At 33.5% G+C, this 23,736-nt stretch overlaps 2 protein-coding genes across 2 annotated transcripts in view; one reads left to right on the forward strand and one right to left on the reverse strand.

Annotated features, from left to right (window-relative positions):
• Positions 1–19,690, forward strand: part of LOC129746793 (uncharacterized) — a 32,273-nt gene extending 12,583 nt beyond the window's left edge. Inside the window, exons 2-4 of the mRNA XM_055740671.1 lie at positions 13,315–13,873; positions 13,934–14,603; positions 15,148–19,690. Coding sequence (XP_055596646.1) covers positions 13,730–13,873; positions 13,934–14,603; positions 15,148–15,398 — 1,065 coding nt within the window. The 5' untranslated portion in view covers positions 13,315–13,729 and the 3' untranslated portion in view covers positions 15,399–19,690. The remainder of the gene's footprint in view (positions 1–13,314; positions 13,874–13,933; positions 14,604–15,147) is intronic.
• A 374-nt stretch (positions 19,691–20,064) lies between these two features.
• LOC129741754 (uncharacterized) lies at positions 20,065–21,207 on the reverse strand. The gene has a single exon (XM_055733536.1). The coding sequence runs from the start codon at positions 21,205–21,207 to the stop codon at positions 20,065–20,067; it is 1,143 nt and encodes a 380-aa protein (XP_055589511.1).
• Between the last annotated feature and the right edge of the window lie 2,529 nt (positions 21,208–23,736).

Consider the following 23,736-nt stretch of genomic DNA (forward strand, 5'->3'; position numbering starts at 1 on the left):
ATTTATCTCGAAAGAGGGGTGGAAAAAATTCACCTCGCAAAAAGGTAAATTTTACCTTTTTTTATTTTCCGTGTGTATATAGATATATTTCCCTATCTTTTTTCTTTTTTCTTTAGAAAGTTAACTACCTAGATATAAATACACAATTGTAATCAAACAAAACGAGTCTGGTTTCTTAAAGCCTAAAGGTATGAGCCATTTCAAATAAAAAGTTTACAAAAAAAAACATAGGTTTAAAAAATGATTTTATACCACATTAGTAGAATTTTCCAAATTCTTCTTGTTACATATCCACATTCTTCCACTGTGCGGTCCAAATCAATCCCGAAAAACCGCAGCTCAGTGTTTATTTATTCAACGGCCTTACGTAGTGCCGGAATAGGTGAATTACTACTCTTGGGGCCAGGGGGAAATTCTCTACAGTCAACACACGTTCATATCTACCTTCAATGTGTCTACCCATCTTTCTATCTCTGCTAGTCTAGCCTCGTTTGGTAGCCGGGAACGGAAAAAAGATTCTTCGGTAGTCAGCAGCAGCGCATAAAAGTGAACTATAATTACAACCGACGGACGAGATTCACTTTTGTTTGCTTTGCAATTTCGAATTGAGAATGAGGGGAAAATAAATGATAAGCTGGCTCTTTCGCGCTTTTATGCAGGAAGGAAAAAGGTCTTGTCGTTGGCGAGACGAGAAATTGCAAGATGCAATTGTGTCCTGTGATGAAATTAAGAGTGATGATTTAGGTCAATATTTTTCATGTGTATAATTAGAATCTTTTGTTTTTTTTATAGGCTTTTCTTAGATATTTTACTGTACCTGTAATTGAATTAAAATTTACAATCTTGAAACAAGAATAAAGGAAAAACGGGGTGATTCAACAATTCGCTTTGTTATCTTTCGATTGCAACAATTTTATCGCCAGTTACGCAGCCCAATATCGGCTCGAACACACTCATTGATTTAGCTGAATTATGCGTTCTTTTTTTTCAGTTTTCAACCAAAATCCTAAACATGTGGATAAGAGTTTATCGACACTTTGAGAAGGGAATGACGATTTGGGCGCAATCACCTGAGTGCACCTGTGAAGTCAACCTCGTTTATTCTATCCATAAAAAAAAAGTTTGCTGTTACTTATCTGTAAAGTGTAAACTAATCACATTTACACGTTTTTCTTTCTTTCGCAACGATGATATCTTTATGGTCCTAAATATCGGTATCAACTGAAATATTCACTAGCCTCACGTTGAAAGAAAAAAAAATCTAACTGGAAAAAAATGATAAGTGTAAGGCAGAATCCACTAGGTATGGTTCAATGTTTGGTCGGTAGAAATGCTTTTTAAATATTTATGAAACCTTCCAGACCGGAAACAAACGAAAGAAAAAAAGCAGTTAGGTTAGATAGTGCCAATGCTGCGATATGAGTGAATCTGTCGAAAGTCAAAAGTTGAAAGTATGAAAATCGCGACTTTGCACCGAACTTGGTGTTCAGTAATCCGGAAAAATTAGACGTGCTAACTTTCTTCCGGCCGTACTGGTTCTGCTCTGTTTGGTGGGTTGGCAAAATAGAGTTTGTAATTTTTTTTCGAATTAATTTGGTATTACTTCAGACCACTGTAATTAAAAAAAAAACGTTTTATTCTTGACGGCGATTAAAAGAAAGAGTCGTTATTTTTTATATAATGCCTTCAAACTTATTTCAGACATTTTTTAATCTCAACTAAATTCAAAACCCCCAAAAAGAAGAAGATTTCGCCTCCGTCTTGTGCCGGTTGGTGGTTTATGGTTTTTGGTGAGGCATGTTGGCTCAAAGGCAGTCTCCTTTGCAAAAAAAAAAACAAAAAAAAACTCCCGCCCGAATTCCACTGCCGATGTTCGTGTTTCTTTCAATATGCTGCAGTGCGGATTGTAATTACCAATTACCATTTTATGTGTTCAGTTGGGGTCGTACGTAGAGCTTTCTTCGGATCAACCTGTGGTTAGGTTCTACTTTAGGAAAGAAAAACTAGGTTTAAAACGCAGGTTGAGGTGCGAAGGTAACGATACTCATTTTGGCTTTCGTTTCTTCCTGTAACGAATTTACGATACTCAGTGTAGGTAAGAAATGGATGCACTTCCCCTAAGGAGGTGTACCGAATAGTGGTATTCGGCGAACTTCCGAATACCGAATATTGACCTTTTTAAATATTCGGCCGAATATTCTGTTTAGTTTTCCAAAGAAATACAAAAACGTTAATTTCATTTTTCTTCTATTTCTTCCAGCGTGGATTTGATTTTAACCAAAGTGATTTAAATCATGATTAGAATCACGATTTAAATCACTTGATTTTGATCAGTGATTTAAATCAAAGTTCTGTGAAAAAAGTGAAAAGTGAATAAAAAAACCTGAAATTTAGTGAGCATGGATGGTTTTTATTTCATTTTTCCACGATTTCAAGCATCGAAGCATCCCCTCGGGAATTTAAAACTGATTTTTTTTTTCTTGCTCCTTGTGATATTTCGAAAGTTGTGATTGAAGAGGATGCCGAATTCTTGTCCACCTAGAAGGGAGTTGGAGTTTGGATAATGTTCTCGTGAACATACTTCATAAATATTACTCAAATTTAATATATTTTGATATGAAGTTAGCTTTGCAAATAATGTCCGCTTAAGTCTGCTCGAAATAATGTTTGTTGATTTCTTTCAAGCAAAATGAAATCAATTTTCTTTTCTTTTAGTATTAAAACATCAGATTTTTTATGTTTTCGCTTAAATTTTAACGCTCAACGTTTTTAAAAGTTTTGAGTAAGAATTCATTCTATTTGTTTGATCTTTTGATTTCTCTGAACCAGGAGAAAAATAAGGCTCATTGAGTGCTAAATTCTAACTCGTAGTCCGTCTATAAAAAGTTTTTAGTGAATTTCGATAATATTTTCATTCAGTAAAGGAGTTGCTCATTTGTTAATGAAATAAACCAGTTTAGTTAAAAAAAAACTTTAAAAAATTGTATTCAAACTATAAAATTAGACAAGAATAGTGGAAAACATGCATAACAAAGGAGTAAGCTTACGAAGGAATTTAACAAAATTTTCCAAGACAACCGTCAGTCGTTTCGAGTCGTTAGATACAAAGTCGAATCGATGTGGATTTAGTTTGAAAAGCATTGTTTTTTGATGAATGTTGAAAATCATGAATCATGAATGTTACACTTATACAGCCTTTATCGAGCTGAGTTTAACAACTCAGCTTTATCACATGATTGAAGAACCTTCGGATGCTATAATATGTCCCTCAAATGCAATTTATAGATGAAATCCTATTTGTATCAAAAAAAAATCTGATTTTAATAAAAAAAAAACAATTTAAATCAAAAAAATCTGTTTTTTTTTATTTTTTGAAAAAATCATTGATTTTTATCCACCCTGATTTCTTCCATCTTAGTGTCCCTCATGTTTTAAAGTCCATTTTTTCCAAACAAATTAATAAAACCTCAGATCTTCTTTAAGTAGAGGTCGCTTTGATTTTCAAAATGATACCATTTGCTGAAAGGACATCAGATGACTTGTCGCTTCTAGGACGTTTATCACCAAAGATATTGGGTTCCAGTGAAATCTGGGACAAAACATGTCAAAACAGAGACCAAGCTATTTGAAATTGCTTATTTGATATCGAATTAATTGTATGTCGAATTTCAACTAGATGTCTCCCAGAATAGCTGCCAAAAAGATCGATGATCTTAACCTTAAGTATACCTTGCTTTCTACCACATCCATTTCTTATCCGCATCTGGACGATTTTTTTGAAAACTTGGAAATTACTGGAAAATTAAACTTTTCATTGAATCATAGCATCAGTGTTTGAATAGTATCTTACGATTAAACAAAAATTGATGTTCATTTTTAAATTTACACTAAAAAATCGTTTTGTAACGCAAAGTCTAAAAATTTTCAACTAGCAATTTGAGTTTTTTATTTGATTTAGCTTATAATCTTAGTAAACCCGGGTAAAATCCGGAAAGCTTATAAAATATCTGGCTGTCCCGGTCATATTAGACTTTTCTCGAATTTTTTGATGGATTTATGGGCAAGCCTGAAAATATCGAGAAAATTTGGAATAACGATAATCAAAATATACAGCTATCTTCAGTGAAAGATACATAGATACATCTAAGATGATTAACTGAAACCATAAGTTTTTGATGAGTTTGTAGCTTTTTCAACATGACTTTTGCATATTTCATCCAACATCAGTTGAAAAATTTGAAAATTATGTTATTGTTTGAATTAAAAAAATAAATAATCCGCCAATTCTGTCGAATATTCGCCCGACCGAATGGCCCAAATTTGGCATGAGATCTTGTACTAGGCCTAGGATCAATTTTAGCATGCAGCGCAATAACATTATTTTACAAGTTTGAAATTTTCCATACAAATTTAAGGCAGTCCTAAAAAAATTTAAAGCAAAAAAAAAAATGAAAAAATGACAAATTACACCGAGTTGTAAAAAACGAAAAAAAGTCAGTTTTGTTTGTTTTCCTCGGATTTTATCCTAAGTGGCCATCCGATCTCATATCCAGGATGGTCACAGAACCGTAAAAAATCAAGAATTTAAAATTGCTCCGGGAAAATAGGGAAAAGCCGGGAATCCAGACCTAAAACTGGGAAAATTTACAAAAGGAAATAAAAACTTAATTTTGATTTCATCAGGGATTTAAACTTTCTATGTCAGAATTCAACAGTTCAAAAATGTGTGGTATGAAAATCATAAGTTTTGAATTTTAAAAATAACTCTGATCTTTCTTCAATTACCTTTGAATTGGAAAAAGAAAATTCAATTTTCACCGGAACCCAGAACTTAAAACTGAGAAGAATGAGATGAGAAATTTAAAAAGTTACTTAAAATTTGTTCAAGTATCGTAAATAATTACAATTAAAAAAAAAACTATGTTAATGTTAAAACACAAGACAGAAATTAAAAATAAACCTATAAATCATGGCTACGCACGACACGGTGTATATTTTTTTGTAGTTTAATAACAACAAATTCGACATCTTTTAAAATTTGCGGAGTTAAATAACTAGGAAACGATCAGAAAACTTCAAATTACACTTTTAAAAGCTTAAATATGTCACAATTCCATTGAAAATTTACAAAAAAAAATCAAAAGAACTGATTTTTTACCTGTACCGCGACAAAAAATTTCAAGACAATTTGATAAATTTCCAGTGAAAATTTACTTGAAATACCCTGAAATAGTGCTACAACTATTCAACATTCCATGGCACCATACTCAAAATATATTTGTTTTTTGAGTGAAGTATGGTTGTACTCTATTTACCCGAAAACCATTGCCCAGAATGAAAAATCCCCAGAATTTCAATCGCCAGAAAGAACCATTCCCCAGAATTTTTTTCCCCAGACGAACCATTCCCCAGAAAAATTTTCGCCAGAATGCATCGCCACGCGACAGCGTGAAGGACAAAACGTCTTTCAAGTTCGAACGCGCAGCGTGAGGAGTCGGATATCAAAACGGTTTTTTAAAGGACCATGGTAAGCATTGAATCAATTAGGGAACATCCATAAATGACGTAGCTTTTTTTGTGGGTTTTTATACCCCCCCTCCCCCCTCGTAGCATTTCGTCACAAAGTCATATTCCCCCGCTAGATAATAACGTAGCTTTAAGAAATCCCCCCCCCCCCCATTTTTAAAAATTGGTTTTTAATTTTTACTTTTATTATCAGCATTTTGCAAGAATAAAACAAAAAATAACAAAAAAAAGGGAAAGAAGTTATAAATGGAAGTTTAAAAAAGCATATCAATCAGTCAAAAAAATCAAGCTACCTTTCAACAAACAGGATAGCTAGTAAGTATTCAATCAGTTGCGTCGGTCCAAATTATCTCCATTCTGGATTCCAATGAAATCGTTGGGCAGCTTTCCTCCATCGTCCGTTCGGCTGGAATAATTGCATCTGCGATGTCAGCTGCCTCCATCCACTCTCTATCGTCCTCCGGAGTGATGACCAGCACTTCGTGTCCTCTTTTGCCTACAATTAGCTTCGGATGAATCTTTCTTCTAGTGGATTTTGCTATGCTCCTTTTGGGGAACATTTGAAGCAAAATATAAATTGCATTTCTTGCATGTACGCTCCTTGATACGCTTGAAAACAGTCGGGCAGTAGGAGTCAAAAGCTACATGTTCAGACTGGATTGAATTAGGCAAAATTTTGCTCAATTTTGATTTTTTTTTTCGATATTTAATTAAAGCTACGTAGCTTTACTTGAACCCCTACCCCCCCTCTCGTCACACATCGTCACACAAAGTCAAACTCCCCCCCTCCCCCACAAATGCTACGTCATTTATGGATGTTCCCTTAAAGTAACATAAACCATAAACAAAGCACAATATTGCGGTTACTGGGAAAATTTCTAATCGCGCGACGGTAGCCTTCCGTGCGATAGGCTAGCCGGAGCAGTAAACACAGTTAAAAAATTCACTCTTACTTACTAATTTCATTGAAAAGTTCATTATTGCAATCATTATTTTGCAAGATAGGACAAAACATGAAGTCATCGGAATGAAATATTATTATTCTTAGTATTCATTGAGATTGAATTAATTACGAGCGTTAAAATCCCAGACAAAACAAAAAAAAAATCTACATTATTGAAAACACATTTTTCCATAGCCTGAGTATTAACTAATTTGGCATGACGAAGATTTTTGATGCGATAAATGCGTCTTTGATACTTTATATGCTGGTCGAATTCAATTATGTTGACGTTAAAATGTAACAAATCGTATATGAGAAGTTGAAAAAAGGAGTTGTGTACGGTGAATAGTCTATTATAGGAAATAATACCATTCGCATAGCAAAAAATTGGACTGCGCACTCATAACTGCGAAATTTGTGCGATCTGTCAAATCAGTATAAAATCTGACGGTTTTCTACACGCTAACCGCTTTTCAGTTAAACTTTATACGGATAACTCCGACTGCAAAACATAGCACGAAATCCAACATTCAATGAATGATCGCTACCGTGTCGTCGAACTCTAAACTTATTTAAACAACTACAGGTTTTCATTTTTTTTTTCGTGAATTTGTCAGCTGGTTGACCCCATCGCAAACAGGTTTTTTTTATTATTCATTTTTCCGTGATTTTGACTGCTGATTGACCAAGTTCAAGGCAAACACAATTTTTTGTTTTGTAAACAATAGATAATCCGATAATAATATTTGGTATACATGTTTGTTTGACAACTTTTTATTAAATCATCTTTCAATGTTTTCCGCTTGTTCATCCGATTTAATTTCAGTCGATAAATAATCCTTATGTAGAACAATGCTCATTTTTTTCTTGAATACTGTAATTTTTTTTTACAGTGGTACCCTACGGGAGCCCAAATCAGCTATCGCAGAAATAGAAAAAAAGAGTGGATCAGCAATATTGGTTCTAAAATAAATTTAGTTGGAAAATTTCAAAGTTGTAGTTTCATTCAAAAAAATCATTTTGAAAAACTGAATTTCGAATCATATGAAATTTACAAGAATTCATTAGAAAAAAAAAACAAATAAAAATACAAGAGGAAAAAATCTGGGATTTGTGCCATTCTGGGAAATGTTCCATTCTGGGGAAAAAAATTCTGGGAAATGGTCCATTCTGGGAAAAAAATTTCTGGTAAATGGTGTATTCTGGGGAATTTTTTTCTGGGAAATGGTTCATTCTGGGGTTTGATTTCGGGTATTTGTCATTCTGGGAAAAATTCATTCTGGGCAATGGTTTTCGGGTAAATGGGATACAATCGTGAAGTATATCAGGAAAATATCATTGTACATACTGTGAATGTAAAGGTTTTGTTTCAACACACAAACAAAATAACAAGATTAAAGGGTGATACGGTCAAAATTTAGTCAAGGGAAAACGCATGTAAATCAGTGAAATCGTTTATTTAAAGAATCAAATTAAATTTCTTTTTCAAGTTTAATTAGTATAAAATTCAGGAAAAATATTCACTTAGGCTTCCGCTTTTCCAAATCCGAATTGCCGGGCCTTACGCTTAACCCCTGCCATCAGATTTTGTACAGCCACCTTGTCCACCTTCTTCGCCGCAGAAAGCCAGTTTGCCTTGAACTGCTGCTCGTCCTTAGCAGTTTTTTCGTCTTCTTTAGGTTCCGCTTGACAATAGCCCCGTATTTCTCAACTGGGCGGAGCTCTGGCGTGTTGGGAGGGTTCTTGTCCTTGGGAACGACCTGCACGTTGTTGGCGGCGTACCCAGGGGCGGTCCTAGAGCTGGCTCTTGGGGGGGGGGGGGGTGTGATTTTCCAATTTTCAAAAATCAGTCAATATAAAGGAACGTTAATATCTGGTGAAAAAACAACCATTCGAAAGAGCGAAAGGAGGGGGGAGGGCTGCGGGGGGGGGGGGGGGGGGTATGGTCAGCTGCAAATGAGTCTAGAATATAAGATGCACACTACTCCTCCTTCCCTCATGAATTTCACTGAACAACTTTTATTTAAAAAAGTATTAAACAAGAAATTAATAATGTAGCGAATCTGTAACACCCGCTGCGATAAATGTTGATATTTTTTTTTCTATTTGTAGGTATATCTGTATGTATTTTCAAATTGTCACTTCAAGAGCTCTTTAAAGAATTTCTAGTTATAAATGTAATTTTTTCAATGAAAATAATACACACGTTGTTGAGAGATGAAAATGTAGAAAAAAAATTTCAAGCTATCTTTATTTTTTTTCCTGAGCTTCTAAATATTAGCGCTCGAATATTTTATAATTTATCGGAGTATTTTATTTTTCACCAATAAGGCCGATAAACTAATTAACACACATAACTAACGGGAATTAAATTCTTCATTGGGATATTTTACTGAATCGTGATTTGGAAATTTAGTATTATTATTTTCGAATTGGGAATCACAATTTCAAATCAACACTTTAAATATAAATTAAGAAGAAAAAACCGATTATCAAAATCAGTTTCTGAATATCTTCATATTCTGTCACTTCTGTCTGGAACCTAATTTTATTCTATTTGCTCTTGAATTTAATTGTTCTCTATTTTAACTGTACTACAACAAATAAATTATAAAAAAGTGATTAATCTTTTTAATTGTTCATCTTCACATAATTTCCATTTATTTATAATAATTTTGAATTTAAAAAAAATTAGGAAATGAAGGGTGTTAATACTAAAAATACTAAATACTAACAATTTAGAAAATGAAGGGTGTTAATTCTGAATGTTAATACTTTTCTTTAGTCAAGAGTTTCAATCATTTGCAATTGAAATAGCCAAGCTTTCAGATTCAGAATATCAAACCTTAAGCTTAATGTTAACTTAAATTTCAATATTAAAGTGTAGATGAGCTGAAAGCAGTATCGGTGACATAATTGCTGTAGATCTTGAATTCCAGGAATGTCGGTTAAAATCACTGAAAAATCTACTGACTGTTATCATTATAGATTGCCTTTGCTGAGGCAAACTGGTTTTAGAAGATTTTTGCGTCTCAAAACCGATTTTTTTGTCAGATTTTTTCTCTCCCTTATTATATTTTCAGGTATTTAGTAATTTTATAACTAAGCAGTTTAGAATTATATCGATCAATGATAATTGATGAAGTAAATAACCTACATGAACAACAAAAAATATCTTTTCATTATCCTTTATTCATTCAACGATACAGATTAGAGAGAAGAATGCCAAAAAGTAACAAATTCCCGGAAACAGCAATTCAGATTTCGGCTAGATAATCTTCGTATTTTACGAAATGGGGAAAGATACTTACTTTTATAATTTTTTTTCATAGTAAATTACTCACAGTCTTCACAAAAATTTATCAAAGAGTTAAAACCTTTTTATATAAAACTTTTTGATATTTTACACTTCTCTAAAATGTGCACAAATTTTTTCAATAAACCTTGTATTTTCAAAATTTATACAGGAAACAAGAGCTAATAAAAAAAATACAAATTTGCATTTAGTGCTCCTAAATAAGTCGAAATTAGTTTTCAAATTCTTTGCACTTCGGAAAATGTGAATTTTGTTTGCTTGTGTTATAGTTTTGAATGCAGATTTTGGGTTCTGGAGATGAATTTGAATCTCTATCGCCAACACCAATTCCTTCATATCGAAAACGCTTTTATAAATACGTTTTGTTCCTTTTTGGCTCCAAAAACTCAAAGGGAACGCATCTCTGTTTCGATTTATTGCTGCTGAAATGTCTTGAGAAGATTTTTTAAAGTTTAAACTCTAACTATGAATATTTTATATTCGATTTCTGTTTGGCAGGGCTTGTTTTTTGCATGGTCATTCATAATACAAATGTTTGATGTGATACATTTCAAACAGAATTAATTAAAATCAGATCTGAAATTGTAATTTTTCTTTTTTAATTTCATAATATAGGTTATTAATTTTAAGTTAATGATTCTTATTTAAATGGTGGAAAATTAAGGGTAAAAAAAACTCGCGAAAGAGATTCTTTACTGTGATTCAGAACCTGAATTATTATTTTGCAAAAAGTCATGAATTCCTTGTAAACGCAAGTGAAAATAGCACTTCTTTAGATTTTAAAATGAGGCTAGCATTAGACATCTGATATGACTTTATAAAGTTTGAAAATTCCCAATAAACCAGCTGTAAACAAAAGAAAAAAAAACATAATGCTAAATTCAAATATATATTTAAATTTCAGATATGTTTTAGCCTTTTATTCTTAAAGTAAAGTTTTATTAAAATGATTTTTCCAGATTCTGAATTGATAATTTTCCTTCGATTTTAAAAATATTTTGAAATTCAAAAACAATCCGAATGGGAAACTTTTTGCTGCTCGAAACTCCATCAAAAATGAATTTCATGCGGCATCAACAACAACAAGTTGTTTATTAAGATGACTAGAAGACAAGAAGAAAGATTAGCAAGTTAGACGTTCAATTGAAGTCATTCTTTTCTTAAACGCCTACTGGAAAACTGGATGGATAATTTGACTCAAAAATTTATATTTTTTAAATAAAGGCAATTTAACACTTGAAGGCCAAAGGTTTTTTTCTTCTTCTTAGAATGACAAAGATCTAGATGGAAGAAATTTCTAAAAATAAAGAAAATTGAAAATCACATGATTCCGTACGTTTATAGTTTAATGATTTAATAAAAATAAAAAAGAAACTGTATATTGAAGGCAATAGATGTATGACGACAGCAGAACAAATATTTCGAGTATTTCAGTGTTATAACCATATTCACCCCCCTATATGACTTTTCAAATTTGTCATTTCAATAAAATTCAAAACAAAATCAAGAATTTAGAAGCTCTGAATTTGAAGCAAATATTAAATTTATTACGATTTGCTCAAGTTAATTCAGGCATATGAGGGAAATAAGTGACAATTAAGAAACAGTAGTCCCTAAATTTCATTAATAGCAATTGAAAATCAAACTCAACAACACACTTTTGTTGAGTTACTTCCTATCAACAAAAGTTATTTGGTATAATTCAGTCCAGAGAATTGCAAGTTACAGCTGTTTAAGTTTGGTAGACCGATTTTTTCTCAGTATTGAGCCTTTTAAGTGGTAAATTAACTTTTTTGTTGAATAAACACCCCCACGGAGTGGAAAATTTTGAAAATTTAAAAGCACATCTACTAAGAAAAGTTCCAATTTTTTCTAGAAATTCGAGCTTCGGGGGGTTTTATAACGGTTTTTTGCCGCTTGGGGGGGGGGGGGTGTGATCACCCCGATCACCCCCCCCCCCCATAGAACCGCGCCTGGGCGTACCACTCCATGGCCTTTTAACCGTAATGGCAAGATGCCAAATCCCGCCATAACAGTGCGGAACAACCGTGTTTCTTCAGGAAAGGCAGCAGACGTTTATTCAAACACTCTTTCACGTAAATTTCTTGGTTGACAGTCCCGGAAGCTATGAAAATGCTGCTTTTCAAGCCACAGGTACAGATACTTGCCAAACCAGATATTTCTTCGCGAACTTTGACAGTTTCATGTACTTGAAAATATCTGCTACCTTTCCCTTTCCTTTTGCCGTATAAAACTCCTGTCCCGGAAGCTGCTTGTAGTCGGCTTTGACGTAGGTTTCGTCGTCCATTACCACGCAGTCAAACTTCGTCAGCATCGTCGTGTACATCCTCCGGGATCGCGCTTTGGCCGTCGTATTTTGTTTATCATCGCGATTTGGAGTCACTACCTTCTTGTAGGTCGATAGTCCGGCTCGTTTTTTGGCTCGATGCACGGTTGTAGACGATACACCCAGCTTATTTGCGGCATCTCGGAGAGAGGTTAAGGTTTCGCTTGAAACTACCGGCAACTCTCTTGGTCGTCTCAGCGGCTTCCGGTTTTCGATTTCCCCCCGATCCAGACTTCCTGGCTGTCGACAAACGTTCCCCAAACACGTTAATTACATTTGTAACGGTTGATTTGCAACTTTTAGCGATTTTGCCAGCTTTGCGTGCGAGCAGCTCGGATTTTCGCGATGCGCGACCAAAATTTTGATACGCTGCTCTTCTTCCTTGGACGGCATTTTGACAACTGAAGAGTGAATTCCAAAATCAAAATAGGAGCAACATTCTACACACACACACCTTCAAAATGAGGGGTGTTCAGGTTTTTTAAATGCAAAATTGAAAGAAATACGTCAAGTTGATATTGACCAAATTTTGACCGATCATGCACCCTTTAAGCCTAGTCCACACTAGGCAACATGAACTGCGATTTTTGTTATGAGACGAACTTTGTTGTCTGTTGTTGTTGTTGGAAACCTGAGACGGTCTCAGTGTCTCCCGAAGAAAATCATCCAAATCAATGAAATAACCATCCGACCGACCATCAAAGCCTGAAAAACCTTGAATTTATTACCGGGAGAACCGGGAGTTTAAAATGGAAAAGTTGTGGCCACCCTGTAAACGTATTGCGAGCTTCAAAAAAGTTTCTTGAGGTAGATCGTCTCTGAATTTACAACATCAACGCAAAATCTGTAATCAAAATTTAATAACAGACTATATACTTGTATTAAACTAAGTTTTGTGTGTCTGTGATGAATGAATCTTAAAACTAATAAACTTTCTATCTTAAATTCGCCTTATCATCAAAGCCTAAATTAATCTAACATCGTATTTAAATATAGATCAGTAGTGCTGTTCCTCTGTGTAATTAAATAAAACGTTCAAACCGAATGAAAATATGGACATGTCTCATTTTCATTCGGTTCCGCTCCCGAGATTTTTCATGGTTTATAATTATTTATGGATTTTAAAAACAAATCAAAACCATTTATAAATAAAAATTATCTTATTCTCTTCTTTTTTTTCAGATTATGATCCCCTTCGATCGCAGTTTATACGAAAATGCTCGCGAAACGCTCTAGTGCTGTAACGGTTAATTATCAGCAAAGGTCAAACCGTCAGGGCCTGTCCTAGTAGATACATTCCCTCAGAAGTTGGTACTTGCGATCGAGGGAATGCTATAGCAAGTGCTGCTGCAGCTAATGAATGAAATTGATATACGCTCACACTAATTAGCCCTTCGGAACTGTAGCATTGTATATCGTTCATTCGCAGATAACCAACCCGAACAACAACGGCATGTCAAGTTAACCGTGAGGTTTTGACACCCTTTTGAAGATAGCTAAATATCAAAATTTTGTGGCGTAATTTCTTAATCTCACATAGTTAAACCCTATAGATTGTAAGATCGACAAGTATTAAGTATTAGCAGTAGTTGCAGTCATGAGAACAAAACATTTCTTACTAATTTTATTTACGGTGGTTAGCACCACTATACTGTTGATTCTGCTTGGGCCAGCCGGTCAACAGAACGACTCTATCAAAAGCATTGTATCGCAGACGCATGAACGGTTACGGAATCTACAGGTAAATGCAATGTTTTTTTTTTTAAATATGTTAAATATTAATAAATTTTATCATTTACAGAATAATCTCCGAGATGCGAGTGAACCGCACCCGGAAATGGATCCCAAGTACTTGGCCTTGCTTGGGTTCAGTCAGTCGCTGTACAATGGTACCCGGTACAACTTTTCCGTTGTAACCTACACACTTCCCGGTGAGGTGGCTTCCACGATACTGTTTGCGCAAAACATAGCGCTGAAGCTACCCACGGAGCAGTTGCTAATTTACGATCTTGGACTAGCGGAGGCAGAATTGCACACGCTGCAAGCCTTCTGCAACAGTTCCCGCTGCACTGTGATAACCTATGACGTTAGTGCACTTCCGTCCTACATTACGGATGAGAACATGCACGCCTTCCGACCAATCATCATCCACGATGCGCTGATCCGGGCCAAAACAATTCTGTTTACCGAAAATCTTGTACGGTTGCGGGCCAGCGCCAAAGAATTGTCGGAATTTCGAATTAAGACGGAGAATGGCAGCGGCGTTACCGGGTGGGCCACTCGACAGGCCGTCACCAGTCGCACCCATCCGAAAATGTTCGACTACTTCGATACCGATGCGGACAATTACCTGTTCGTGCGGATGGTGGCGTTGGATTTCGTTTTCTTTTCCAGTACCCCACTCGTCAACGATATGGTCATGCTGCCCTGGGTACGCTGTATGTTAACACCGGAATGTTTGCATCCCATTGGTAAGTTTCAACCGGCTTCAAGGAATTCTCGGGGATTCTTATCGTGCTCAGTTTTATCTATTTGGCTGGTAATGATGAATTTATATTTTTACTCGATGAATAAGGGAAAATATTTGCTTGGTTAAAAGTGTAGTACACATTTGCTTGCTATTGAAGGCTTCGTCAAATACTGTTGCTTATCGGTTTGAAAGCCAATTAAAATTGTTTATCTAATGGATATTTTGAAATTTTTCTCGCTTGTATTACTACTAGTAATTTACTAGGTGTGACAATGAGCTTTTAAGCTTACAATACCGGGTGACTTCTTAAATAAAAATTCCTTTCTTTGTTTCGAAATGAGGTACAACGAAAAACCCATAACAAACATTTTGTTTCTTAGGCCGAGTTTACTAAGTTGCATTAAATTTTACGCTGTTGTTCAAAACGTTCAAACGAAATGCTGTTGTTATTCAGTAGAAGAATTCCAACTTTGACCTTCACGATACTTCATATGCTTCAAAATAAATTCTGATGACTGTTATTAAAATGTGCTTTTTTTCAATAGGTGCCCAATCTGGTGGATGCAAGTATAACAAAAAGCCCCAGTATCGGTACTCGGGCTGCCACGGTTACGATACGTCCGCCTTCAACATCATCCTGGGTCTAACGTATGGCTTCGACGAGGACAAATACTCGGCCCACAATGATTCCAGCACCTTGTACTATCTTGAAACGCTAGAGCAGGCTACCAAAATACTGGAAAATCGACGGAAAAACATAAGCGACACCTCGGAGCATCCATACACGGAAGAGTGAACGATCAACAACGGGATGAAGTCAGGTTTTGGATAAGGCATTTTATATGTATATATTTCTACGAATGACTAGCGCACCGATCCAAATGCTTTTTTTTATATTAGTAAAGAATGAAGCGTGATGTCGCAGTCGAACTATTTAAACAATAGAAGGAATGTGCGTGTCAAACTATCTCAAATGTTGTCGAACCGCCAGATAAGTTTTGTAGTAAATTTTGCTAGGAAACAGCTGGACTGGAGTTTCTTTTTTACAGACACTTATCTCATAGATAGTGATGAAAGCGGAAGGTGGAAGGAATTGAAAATGCAGATGGTGCGTTATAAATCAGACCAATGTTTCAAACGAGCGAAAACCGTTTGCAATGCCGCGAAAAAATAATTGCACACATAACTTTTTACCAGATACGAATAATATGCTATAAACAATGAGCGCTCGGCACAGTGGGTTAAAATTGCACAACGTGCTCGTGCCATTCCATCTTGAACTAACATTAAAAAAACTCCTTTTATTAATATGATTAAAAGTGAACCTCACAATATTATTGTACTCATAAACTACGCAATGTTCCACCCAACTGAACTTTCGGCATGGCGATTTCAACATACTGTGCGGTTTGCTTGAGTTCGACTTTAAACTGTACCGAACAAGGAAACAGAATTTAACAATTTCGAAAGTTTAACTTTTTTGGGCTAAAGGCGCATACCAAAAAAAAAATGGTTTCAAACAGCTTTACCACAAAATTGCGCTTTATTGTAAATACATATGTATAGGTGTCTAATTATTCTTCTATGGTCAACATTTGTTTAGGGGATGCACCAAACAAGCAAAATCAAATATTCGCACATCTTATAGTGCTCCCCAATAGCCTATAGGTATCTAATGTAATCCTTTCTTTGCATTCAGCTTTGTTGTTTTATTAACGATTCCGTCTCGTTAGAAAGGCTGATTGGTTGTAAATTATTGGTTGCTTTCTGAGTTAGTTTAAAGGTTGGCTGCGTGTCATTCTCAATCTGTAAAGGTCTTTTAGAAGAAGACTTAAATTATTCTCAAACCAAGCACACGAAACTACTCACAACCGTTTCAACTGAAATCATCAATTCTTTTGCATAAAGTAGTAATTGTTCTGCGCGAATCATATGTTGCTTTAACAACAACCAATTATTAAATTTGTAGATCTGGTGTACCGACAGTTAGAATTTCATTCAGCGCCAACTTTCATGTATATTTCAAATTTCTGTATATATCGCCCCTTCATTTGAAACGCAACTGCAAAACATTTCTCGTATAAATCTCTAACTCTTAAGACAAACAATGATGTGTGATGTTACTCTTGTAAGGAACCAAATGAAGAAGAAAAATATAAGTGATAGGAAATGCTAAACGAAACCACCAGTGGCCAAGTCAATCCGTGGTTAGGATTAAAAACTGAAACAAAGAAGTCAAAACATAAAGCGTAGAAGAAGAAAGCTACAGAATAGAACTGATCGAAAGTCAAACTTGAATGATACGCACATGAGGTCACAACACACGAATGAGGCATGGTGATAGATTTATCATTTCTACTGGAATGGTTGGATCGGTGCATGATTTATATTATACGCTGTAACAGTTAAATTAACGTGTTATACGAGATGAAAGGTCATTTCGCGATCCATCAAACTTTCTACGACAGATGAGAAAATGCAAAATGCTAACCACTGAGTTCAGTTACAAAACCAAAACTATCGGGTAAAATGGTTCATTCGTTCGATTTCTACTAGTTTAGCTAAATAAGGCATAAAGAGTAGTTAAATTACATTTGAAATTAAGAGCAAATTGAATAAAACTAGAGTAGATGGCAATACAGTTAAAAATACTTATATAATCGTAGTAAACTAGAATCACACAATGAAGCCACATAATAGTCATCCGTTGTTAAGTAGAAAAAAACGACCATTTTGTAATAGGAACTATTAATAGGCGCAGAAAGCTAAACTTGAAATGAATAACTCACTGCTAGATAGTAATAAATAGCAGAACAAAACCATCATCATACTGTTTGCTTTATTGCGAATCAAAACATACAGATACATTGTAACGTTTACTCAATATTTTGTCTCAAGCACATTTCACTTTAAACAAGCTTTTTTTCTTTCTTCAGAAGAAGATTTAAAAATAAGGAATTTTCTCCCCAGGACCATATCTGATGAAAGGGGCATCACATTTATGTAAAATCCATACACACTGAAAGGCCAACTAACAGCAACTAATGGAACACTCACACAACTACATGAAACTGAAACACCGTTGTAAAGACAATCGAGCTTACTAGCCAAAAAATGATGAATTCCTTCTCTATACACATTACTGTTACCGCTCCATTTTGCTAAGTTGAATTTGCTATTTAACATGCTAAAAACAATATGCGCATATGAAATTCATTAAAAAACAAAAATAAAAAAGGTCCAGTATTTTCCTATGGTATTATCTTTGGAATATGAAAACTGCTAAGTATATTTAATCTTGTATACAGAAGTTACCTTAAAACTAAAGTTGATATCAATACTGTCACAAAATATTAAACGCTTCACCTTCATCAGGAAGTTTCCGGGGAAGAAAATTCATTGGATCAATCGTCAATCTACAATTGTGCCGTTTTTTTAGAAGTTATTTATCGAGGTTGAAAAAAGTTTTTTTTTCTGAAGCTTGATACCTACTTGGTTAGATTATTCATTCAAATGTTCGCTGCATATTTGAAAACTCATTTTGGAGACTATCATTTGGCACTATAGAACCAGCATCCCAAGCTTACTGACATTTTTTTATTGCTTCATCTGTATTAAATTACATCACTTTGGTTTGCAAGTTTGCAATGATGGGATAATTTTGTCGAATATTACTTAAAAATAAAGTGAAAATTATCTATTTGATTGAAAACTATTTCTTGAAATAGCTTTATTATTATATGTATCTATTTTTTTAAATGAATCGAATTTTTTACCTAAATATTTTCCAAAAATTTTATTACATTAGTACCACAGATAACATGAATTCTTTAAAAATGCAAATGCTTAACCATGAAAAATTTTAACAAAAATGCATATTTTGTTCAGAAAAATGGCAATTCTTTACACATATCTGCATTCAAAGATCTAAATCTTCATACGATAGAATAAAAGGAAAAAACAAATAGGTTATCGTCTCACACAAAAACATGAAATTTTTCATCCATGTTCTAAAAGCAAGCTACCAAAAATTATCAATAAAAGTTTAGAAAACAAATCACAAAAGCTGAAAAGATAACAAACCTAAGCCAATATTTGAAATGAAACGAAAAACAAAAATTGCACAGTAGAATCTCCTATCGAATGATGATAGAGGTTAGTCGCAGTTGATAATTTTCGAACCCTACGTAGAAACATTGAAAACAATACAACCTGTAGATTTTTAAGCCGGTTTTTAGCTGAACACTGTTTTCGGGAAAAAATACTCTGAGCCACATTCTGCCTACGACCAGAACCGTGAATGGGTGAGCGAAACTAAGCGGAAAAAATGTAGGCTCCTACCAGTATTTGCATGCAACGCACTGATGGGATAATTTTGATTTCGTAAGTTCAGCTTCGATTATTGTTGATTTTTTTTTCATAAGATACGGCCACGTATTTATTGGTTTTGTATTGTAAAATTTTGATTATTTTATTCTGTATCATTTTTATTTTGTGGAGTTTTTCAATTAAATTTGTATATTTTTCAAGGAAGTTTTTAATTTAAAAATTTCCCACAATGGTTTGAACTTATATCTATTTAAAGTGTGAGATCCACAATAAGTTTATTGGAATTGAAAGGGTATGGAAAAATGTTTCCCTAAAACTTACCAAACGGGGACCATCTTAACATTATTATGTTAAAAAAAAACCTTTACAGGTAGTTATGCAGCAGATGTTATTTCATGTGAGTTATCTCGTTTTCTATTCTAGCAACAAGCTGAATTGTGGCTTTCTTTTAGCGATAACAGAAAATATGCGCGCCGCGGCACAACTATCTATATGATATAATTTTAAACTAAAAATATATTGACTCTACATTTCGAACACGTTATAGTAACATCTAATGATCGCTAAACACAGGTAGTGCTGCATGCCAAGTGCGAAAATTGTTGCTAAGATAAAAGAAAAACGGTAGGACGTTCTTTAAAATGCTATTATAAATACCTACATAAAAATTTACTTGTAATGCTACTTCATTGAATTAATGCTGTTTTAAGCATCTGAACAATTAATGGAAGTTTATTTGATAAAATAAAATTGGTAAAATCATGCTAAAACCGGTAGATTTACTTTGAAAGAAATATTCCCGTTGTCATCATCAATCGGAAAACGGATGTCATCGAGTTGGTCTTCGCGCAGTTGATAAAATAAAAACAAAATATAAAAACCGACAAAACATTCATACAGACAAAAAAAAAAACAAAAACGGCGAAAAATCATAAAAAAAACAAAGGACAAAAAAGAAATAACAAAGAAGACAAAAAGAACAAAAAAGACAATAAATCTACGAAAGAGTAAAAAAAGAGAAAAATGACAATAATTTCAAAAATTTCAAAAAATACAAAAATGATAAAGAAAACAGAAAAGTTTTCTTTTTTTTTTTTTTTTTTTTTTATTCAATAACGTATATTTAAGGCCATTTACTTGTTACAAGTTTTTCTGAGCCGGGGATCATATTTTTTAATACTAAGGGGTGGTTGAAAGGGGTTGGAAGGAGGGGACGGGAGTTGGGGAGGTTTGGAGGAATTTGAGGAGATCACTGCCCTTGAAAGGGTTTTGAGATTATCGTTTGCGTTGACGCGAGGTTCATCTTTATCGATTGCCATATCTGATGATTCTCCTGACGATGTTTTAGTGATGAGACGTTTCTGAGGAGGAGATGCGGTGTTTGTTCGTACAGCTGGTGTTGATCTTTTCTGGTGCGGTGGCTGCTGCTGTTGTTGTTGTTGTTGTTCTTTTTGGTTCGTTGGAGTTCGTTCTGGAGTTGGATTTGGGATAAGTTTTTCGGGTTTCTTCGTTTCTTGCCGAGGTTGAATAGATTTTAGAATATTCGCGTAAGTGTTGTTGTTATTGGTTTGCTGCAATATTTTTCGAGCTTCTGCTGGTGATATGTTTTTGTCAGTGCTGAGCTTGAGCGCTGCAGTTTCGGCAGTCCAGATAGGGCATGTTCGACTTGTTGGAGAGTGACCTTCTTCGTTGCAGTTACCGCAAAATGGATTTTTTTTACACTTTTGGCTATCGTGGTTGGGGGAGCTACAGCGGTTACACGCCAAGGAGGCTGTGCATGTGCTCTTCGGATGACCATATTTCAGACATGTTCTACATAGCAAAGGCAGAGGATAGTAAAGCCGGGTTCGAACGCGGAGAGGTCCAAAGTTAATATATTCGGGAATGATCGTACTACTAATAGTTAATATCAAAGTATTAGTGTCTTCTATTCCACTTGATGTTTTCTTCGTAATTCTTCTCACGTCAATTATTTTTTGAGGCGATAATTCGGTCAGTAATTCCTTTTCTTCCATACCTTCGACCTCCGGACAGGTAACGACGAATTTGCGCTTATTCAACCTAGGGTGCAGCTCAATTTTGATAGGTGTACCATCAGTTAATTCAGTTAATTTCATCAGCTCTCTACTTTGATCTTTGTTGCGGATCTTGAGCACGTACCATCCCTGACCCTTCTCATAGAAGGCACCTTCAATTTTCCCATATTTTTCGATAGATCTCCCTACAATGAATGGATTTTTCGGAAGCACATTTTCATCAGCTGCCTTCAACACCATATAAAAAAGACGCCCGTGTAATTTTTTTAAATCCATCCATTCGGGTATCGTTCTACCGGGGTGGTCCCCCGGTGATGGACTCATCACACACACACTTCACACAGCGAATCACAAAAGATATTCTTTTCTGCCTTTATCTTCCGAGAAGGGAAAAAACAGCCGATCTCTATCAAGGCTGAGGAGGAACTGCAAAACAGAAAAGTTAGAAAAGACAAAAAAGTTAAACAAGACAAAAAAGAGAAAAAGACAAGAAAGACAAAAAAAGACAAAAAAGACAAAAAAGATAGAAAAAAACCAAAAAAAAAGACAAAAAAAACATGACAGACAAAAAAGACTAAAGAACTAAAAAGACTAAAAAGACAAAATAGATAAAAAAGATTAAAAAAAGACAGAAAAGACAACAAAGACAAAAAGACAAGAAAGACAAAAAAAGACTAAAAAGATAAAAAAGACCAAATAGACAAAAAAGATAAAATTGACAAAAAAAAAAGACAAAAAAGGCAAAATAGACAAAAAAAGACAGAAAAGACAACAAAGACAAAAAGACAAGAAAGACAAAAAAAGACTAATATGATAAAAAAACAAAAAAGACAAATAAGACAAATAAGCAAAAAAGACCAAATAGACAAAAAAGATAAAATTGACAAAAAAAGACAAAATTGACAAAAAAGACAAACAAGTGAAAAAAGAGAAGAGAGGACAAAAAGGACAAGAAATAACAAAGAAGACAAAAAGAACAAAAAAGCCAATAAATCTACAAAAGAGTAAAAAATACAAAATTGACAATACTGTCAAAAATTACAAAAAAATACAAAGATAATAAAGAAGACAGAAAAGTTAAAAAAGACAAAAAAGTTAAACAAGACAAAAAACACAAAAATAATTAAAAAAACAAAAAACAGAGAAAAAAGACAAGACAAAAAAAAACAAAAAAACAAAAAAAAAGACAAAAAAAAAACAAGACAAAAAATACAAAAAAAAAACTAAAAAGACTTTAAAGACTAAAAAGACTAAAAAGACTAAAAAGACTAAAAAGACTAAAAAGACTAAAAAGACTAAAAAGACTAAAAAGACTAAAAAGACTAAAAAGACCAAAAAGACTAAAAAGACTAAAAAGACTAAAAAGACTAAAAAGACTAAAAAGACTAAAAAGACTAAAAAGACTAAAAAGACTAAAAAGACTAAAAAGACTAAAAAGACTAAAAAGACTAAAAAGACTAAAAAGACTAAAAAGACTAAAAAGACTAAAAAGACTAAAAAGACTAAAAAGACTAAAAAGACTAAAAAGACTAAAAAGACTAAAAAGACTAAAAAGACTAAAAAGACTAAAAAGACTAAAAAGACTAAAAAGACTAAAAAGACTAAAAAGACTAAAAAGACTAAAAAGACTAAAAAGACTAAAAAGACTAAAAAGACTAAAAAGACTAAAAAGACTAAAAAGACTAAAAAGACTAAAAAGACTAAAAAGACTAAAAAGACTAAAAAGACTAAAAAGACTAAAAAGACTAAAAAGACTAAAAAGACTAAAAAGACTAAAAAGACTAAAAAGACTAAAAAGACTAAAAAGACTAAAAAGACTAAAAAGACTAAAAAGACTAAAAAGACTAAAAAGACTAAAAAGACTAAAAAGACTAAAAAGACTAAAAAGACTAAAAAGACTAAAAAGACTAAAAAGACTAAAAAGACTAAAAAGACTAAAAAGACTAAAAAGACTAAAAAGACTAAAAAGACTAAAAAGACTAAAAAGACTAAAAAGACTAAAAAGACTAAAAAGACTAAAAAGACTAAAAAGACTAAAAAGACTAAAAAGACTAAAAAGACTAAAAAGACTAAAAAGACTAAAAAGACTAAAAAGACTAAAAAGACTAAAAAGACTAAAAAGACTAAAAAGACTAAAAAGACTAAAAAGACTAAAAAGACTAAAAAGACTAAAAAGACTAAAAAGACTAAAAAGACTAAAAAGACTAAAAAGACTAAAAAGACTAAAAAGACTAAAAAGACTAAAAAGACTAAAAAGACTAAAAAGACTAAAAAGACTAAAAAGACTAAAAAGACTAAAAAGACTAAAAAGACTAAAAAGACTAAAAAGACTAAAAAGACTAAAAAGACTAAAAAGACTAAAAAGACTAAAAAGACTATAAAGACTAAAAAGACTAAAAAGACTAAAAAGGCTAAAAAGACTAAAAAGACTAAAAAGACTAGAAAGACTAAAAAGACTAAAAAGACTAAAAAGACTAAAAAGACTAAAAAGACTAAAAAGACTTAAAAGACTTAAAAGACTAAAAAGACTAAAAAGACTAAAAAGACTAAAAAGACTAAAAAGACTAAAAAGACTAAAAAGACTAAAAAGACTAAAAAGACTAAAAAGACTAAAAAGACTAAAAAGACTAAAAAGACTAAAAAGACTAAAAAGACTAAAAAGACTAAAAAGACTAAAAAGACTAAAAAGTATAAAAAGACTAAAAAGACTAAAAAGACTAAAAAGACTAAAAAGACTAAAAAGACTAAAAAGACTAAAAAGACTAAAAA

Source organism: Uranotaenia lowii, chromosome 2, assembly GCF_029784155.1.
Source record: "Uranotaenia lowii strain MFRU-FL chromosome 2, ASM2978415v1, whole genome shotgun sequence".
In the NCBI taxonomy this organism is placed as follows: Eukaryota; Metazoa; Arthropoda; class Insecta; order Diptera; family Culicidae; genus Uranotaenia; species Uranotaenia lowii.